The sequence below is a fragment of the Nannobrachium achirus genome, assembly GCF_963921795.1.
Source record: "Nannobrachium achirus genome assembly, chromosome: 6".
NCBI lineage: Eukaryota > Metazoa > Chordata > Actinopteri > Myctophiformes > Myctophidae > Nannobrachium > Nannobrachium achirus.
Window position 1 is genome coordinate 17,760,279 of NC_137815.1, and position 5,908 is coordinate 17,766,186.

At 43.3% G+C, this 5,908-nt stretch overlaps 1 protein-coding gene across 1 annotated transcript; it reads right to left on the reverse strand.

The window, feature by feature from the left end:
• Positions 1-516: 516 nt before the first annotated feature.
• On the reverse strand, positions 517-5,508 carry LOC308286867 (E3 ubiquitin-protein ligase TRIM39-like; the record flags this gene model as incomplete). The annotated part of the gene is made up of 2 exons (XM_080727990.1): positions 517-1,988; positions 5,160-5,508. 2 exons carry the CDS (start codon positions 5,506-5,508, stop codon positions 517-519), a joined length of 1,821 nt encoding a protein of 606 aa, XP_080584116.1.
• Between the last annotated feature and the right edge of the window lie 400 nt (positions 5,509-5,908).

Consider the following 5,908-nt stretch of genomic DNA (forward strand, 5'->3'; position numbering starts at 1 on the left):
TAGTTGAGTTTAAGTGTAGTCAAATGTTTGTAGCCATGCCTTCCAAAGGGAATTTCATGTGGCTGACTGACATCGACCATGACCACACAGTACTCCAATAAAACACACAGACACAATTCACCTTTTATCTGAATGTTTATTGCAATTCAAAAGTAAAAATACAATGAAACAAAGTCTAGCCGTAGAGGGTAGTTGCTGTGGTCCATGATACCACCCTCTGAAATTATTATAACCAAACTGCCTATACTGGACTAAATCAACAGTATAAAAAAATGTATATAAATATATAAAAGCGGGTTATATAAAAGTAATTCAAATGAAACCCCACTATGCGGTGTGCAAAGACAAGTCAAAACAGCCTTCTGTATTTACAATTCAGTGTTCAACATCTCAGCAACAACTTCTTGTTGTTGCTGCACATCACACATCTCCCAAAATGAGTAACATGAATAAATACTGTGGATATGTTTGGTGTAGAGTTGCTCCTATCTAAAACGTGCTAAATTGTCTTAACGTCTAGCTGTGGTGTTCCAGGGTGACGTTCACCGTGCCAGGTAACACCCTCAGAGGGAGATGGTGAATGGTAGAAATGCACGGGAACAGTTTCTCAGTGAAGGTGTGTGTGAAGGTGTGCAAGTGTGTGTTGGTATCAGGATCGGAGAAGGACAGCTCTCCTCTGCTCCAGTCCAGCTGGACTCTGATCCTCCAGGGCTTCTGCTCCACAGAGAGAGCCGTCCCCGACCCTGCCTTGGAGCTGGCTGTGTATCTACCGTTCCAAAACCCTAAACACCAGAACATACCCCGATCCCCACTGTTGCCCTTAATCTGGAACGACTCTTCCAACACCCCCAGTTCCCAGAAGTTGTTGTTTCCAACTTCAATGTCCCAGCTGTGAGTCCCCGAGTCGAGTCCCTCTGAACCCAGGACGATGTGCAGGTAGTCCAACCTCTCTGGGTTGGTGTAGAGCTCGTCACGTGCGTCTTCGTTGTACAACACACTGGTCAGATCGTCGGACAGGATGAATCCAGTGAAGACTGTGTTGGGATCCAGGATCACAGGGGTGTAGGAGACAATCTCCTTCATCTTGACCCAGGCTCTGAAGGTCAGGTTGCCCAGGTGTTTGGCCACGTCCATCACTACCTTTGAAACTGGCTGTGGGTCTGGCCGTGTGCGCTGGACTCTCTCCACTGTGGTTTTATAGTTCTGCAGGAATGAGACGTCATCTGCCTCGACGTCTCTGATGATTCTGGAAAGAGACGCCATCTCTCTGCGCAGACCTTCGATCTTCTCCATCAACATCTGACTTTTCTGCTTCTCTTCGTCCCACAGCGCAGCGATTCTGGCCTTCTCTTCTCGACGTAGATACTCCCGAATATTCTTGAACTGTCTCTTAATCTGCATCTCCGTGTGTTGGGCCTGCAGCTTAATGTATTCTGCTGTTTGACGATATCCTGCTTTAATATCTTTAAAGTCCTCTAGTCTCTCCTGTAAGGCCTTCAGTGGTTCCTGGAGGTCCTCTTTGAGGTGTTTAGCAGATTCGTAAATGGGCCTGAACTTATGCCCTGCGTGTATTTCAGAATCTCTGCACACAAGGCATGCCAGATGTTCATCATCAAGACAGAACAGCCTGAGTTTCTCGTCGTGCAGAGTGCAGAGAACCTCAGACATGCACCTGTGACTTCTCTCCTCTAAGAAGTTCTCACAAAGGTTCTTCAACGCCAAGTTGATAGGAGGTCGATCTTGGGAGGTGTTTGTTTTGCAAACAGGACAGTCCTTGTCCTCTGTTGGTTTTCCTGTCCACCACTGCTGCATACAGGATTTGCAGAAGGTGTGGCTGCACGACAGGATAACAGGGTGTTTAAAGATGTCACGGCACACAGGACAGGTGAGTTCCTCTTCCTGCCGAGTCAAATAGGAATCCAAGGTGTCGGCTACTTCCTCCTCTGGAATGTCCCCTGAGGTTGACATGGTCAGTGTTGTGTTGAGTTCTAGTAGAGGAAACAACAGTGTTAGCATTATGAGTTGAGGTACATGTAGTGTTAATACTAGTTTAATTATCATCATTAATTACCATTAATCTGGCTTAATACTGTGAGACGTTTACAATTCAGTTAGTTGTAAGTTTTAAACAAGTTGCACTTGGGTTGCATAGTGTACACTGTCTGAAAATCATGATTGTACATTATTGAATTGCTTCAAGTTATCTGGAGAGTGTGTTTCTTGCAATGTACAAGCACAATTAGTCTAATGGTACGGTCACACGTAACATTGACTTTGCCAATGTGGCCATCTTGTTGCTATGGATTTGAATGGAATTAGGTGTTTTGCCACATTTCGTTCCTATTCAAAACCATTGCAAAAAGATCGAATCAGGAAAAGTTTGGTGTGAACGTCTGCTAGCAGTAGATGGAAACCTTATTTTTTGTATACCAAAAAACCATAGCATTTCAATTAATCAAAAGTCAAATTAAGACAAGCATTGTGAAATCAACAAAGTACATACCTTATTACTTCTGCAAGTTCAGAGTAGATTAGTTCAGTTCAGCCTCTTAACAACAACACCACTTAATCAAGTGACACTAGACAAAACAGAGCGCTGCTAAATACTCGCAGAGGGGGTCTGAGGGTCCAATCAGAGTGGGGGGTGGGACACACCTGACCACCAACAATAGACAGAAACTGCAGCCTACTGGACAACTGTTGGTTAACAGATCCCCCACCCCCCACACTTAACCCTTGACACCACTGCAAGTCCAAAGAAACCACTCCATAGTCAAATAATTATCAAAGAAAATGTGTTAATTTGAGATTACTTTCTGTAAGCACAGTTTCTCATTCCCAAAGTCTGTATTTATTTACCCATTATCCTCAGTTATCCAAGTAAAGTATGCCACTCATTGCCACACATTTCTATCAAACTAAAATATTCACCATAGGGCCTTTAGACTATTCATGAAAACTGACCAAACTAATATGTCTCCCTGTGATAACATGTTTGCAGTCCAATGCAGACTATACGAGCTATAGTAGCTTGTGAAGTCTCACTCTCCAAAACAACGAGGACAATAAAATCAGAACACAAGATGGTTGGAATGGTTGTATCAGTGGCTGTATTAAAAAACAATGTTTATTTCATCACATGCCCAACATGGGTCAAAGTGTAATACATGTTGTGTTACCGTGCTGTAGCACCTTAAATTGATTGGGATAAATCCTCCCTGGATCCTAATCACAGTAGGCCTACTTATTTTCTTCATTAAACATGTTTTCTTAATCAGTTGACCTAAGAGGAACATGACTATTTAGTATTTACCCTGTCATTTTCCACACTGGAGAAGAGTATCTGCTTAAAAATCTGTTTCGGAAAGGGATTTTTATTTGGGGAAAGGACAAGCACACAACAATACTCAAAACAGCTATTCTTGGGAAATAATTAGCTGATTTGACACTCAAGACAACTTCAATATTAACCTTGTATAATTATAATTTAGTGTGATTGTCTCTCATTTGGTTCTCATTTTGTTTTGCCCTTTAATAAAGTGGCCAGACTATTCAGATTGATATCAGATGCATTCCATTAATGCAATGGGTCATAGCTTAGTTTCATATGGGGTGATGATGACTAGTTACATGTGTGCAGGCTGTGATGTAAAACATTTTAAATCCCCCTTTTAGTGTAAGCAAAGTTGTCTGTTTTAAATATGCCTTCAGTTCCAGCTGCCATTATCACCCCCAACACACCAGCCCCCAACACACCAGCCACACACCTTCACCTCAGACTAAGCTATTGAAGTCCATCTTCTTACTGCCCAGCACCCCCTCCTGCGTATCATCTTCTTACTACCCAGCACCCCCTCCTGAGTATCAAATGCGTATCATACGCTTTCTCAAAAGTTTTTTGAATGGCTACGCTTGGCAACGAAATATTTCACACTACGTATATTGTGCATAACGGCAGAACACACCTCTGCTCCTCAGTGTGTTCGCCCTAGCGACACCTAGATGACTTTGTTGTGCAATGGTATTGTCCACCGAGAATAGCTGACAAAAGCATAATGTATGAATCCTGCTGTTAATCCATGTCTCCCACTATCATTGGACTGTTTGATTGAATTGTTATTGATGGGTTATTCCAAATTAGGTGCCCTCCAGACTAGGCGCAGTCACCGCCTCCTAGCAATTCATTTTCAATGAGAGGCACACGGCTTTTTCGGCAGCGCAGCGAAGTTTTGGGGCGGCGAGGCGAGTGGCGCGGTCTCGTGGAATCCACCGCGAGCGTGCTCATTTGTGCATGCGTACGCGGGCGGTGATAAATGGATTGTGTTCATCTTTGTGAAATACCGCGCGGCGGTTACTCACTGAGCGAGTGTGTTTGTGTCTCACCGGGGTGCGGCCACTGCTGATCCTAGCTGCAGACCCGACGGCAACCGCGCCTAGTGTGGATGGCACCTTAGTTTGTTTTGGAATTACCATATCATGGGCCATGGCCTATAATATTACATATTACTTCCTTTTCCTTTTCTGTTTTTTTTAGAACAACACAATACTGCAATCAATGGGGGACAAAGCGTCTAACTCCAAGAGATCCAAGAGTGGCTTCCTCCATGTGTCATATCGCAGTGGGAATTTAAGTCTGTGTGAATCAGAGAAGATTTGACATTGCGTAATCCAAGAAAGACACAACTTAATTGCAAGATATTTATTTAAAAATAAATTCAATGGATACAATTTACAGTAGGCAATGACCAGTCAATGTTCTCTCAATAAAAAAGGGTAATGAATAAAAAAAATAAGAATGACTTGGTAAACAGTGAAACAGTCCGTCAATGCAAAAAGATGCAATGAATAAAAAATAAATAATAATTATAATAATTTAAAAAATAACACCTAGTGTGAAGTGAGTGGTGCTATTTATGTGTCTATATCTATCAACATCTGGCTTCAGTGAAGCCAGATGTTGCCTTCCAGGAGCTTAGCTAAAAAAAAATCCGACCAACAAGCTTCATTCTGTCTTTCTGATACATGCCCATAAACTTGACAATGACACAGTTAATACTGTAACTAATTCCCTTAGGTTCTGTGGAAGCTTGTCTTTCCTCTGGTATAGTTCCAGTTTGCTTGGTGACGTCACACCACTGCCTGTCTTGCACTCCGTTCACGCCGTCTCTCCCTCTGCCTCAGCCGCCTGGCTCTCTGCTCCAGCTCCTCCAGCTGTCTCTCTCTCTCCTCCAAGTGGTCCAGCATCACGTCCAACTGGTCCAGCTGTCTCTCTTTCCTCTCCAGCTCTGCCAGCAACCTGTCCATCTGCTCCAGACGTCTCTCCCCCGACTCCATGCGCTCCAGTCGGTTCTTCTCCTCTGTCACGACCGCCGTCTGTGCCTCGATCTGGTCGTTCAAGGCCAGGATCCTTTCGGTCAGTTGGGCCACCTCGTCCTTTCTCCTGGTCAACAACGCGGACAGGTTTCTTTCTCTGCGGCTCTGGGTCGCCCTGGTTGGTGGGTACAGCATTCTGACCACGGTAGCCTGAATCATGAGAAATGTGAGTTTTGAGGTTGTATCCAGATTAAAAGAAAACACAATAGTATAATCTGATATGAACTGAGCAAAAATGTGGAACGCCCTACCGAAGGCCTTAAAGGAGTGTAAATCCCTACCCTCCTTTAAAACCACCCTGAAGAGCCGAAACTGTTAATAAAAGACAAAGCATATCCTTTTAGTTGACCTTGTACCAATGAACTGTACTGTCATGTACCTTCCTATGCAAATTTGCCTCTAACCTCTAAGTCTTCAATCAATCCATCAAACTCTCAATACTTAATATAAAAAAATAGCAAACCTGTAAATAGACATCATTCCATCTATCATGAAACCTAACAACGCTAACTTTTCATTCTGTAACCTGTAATAA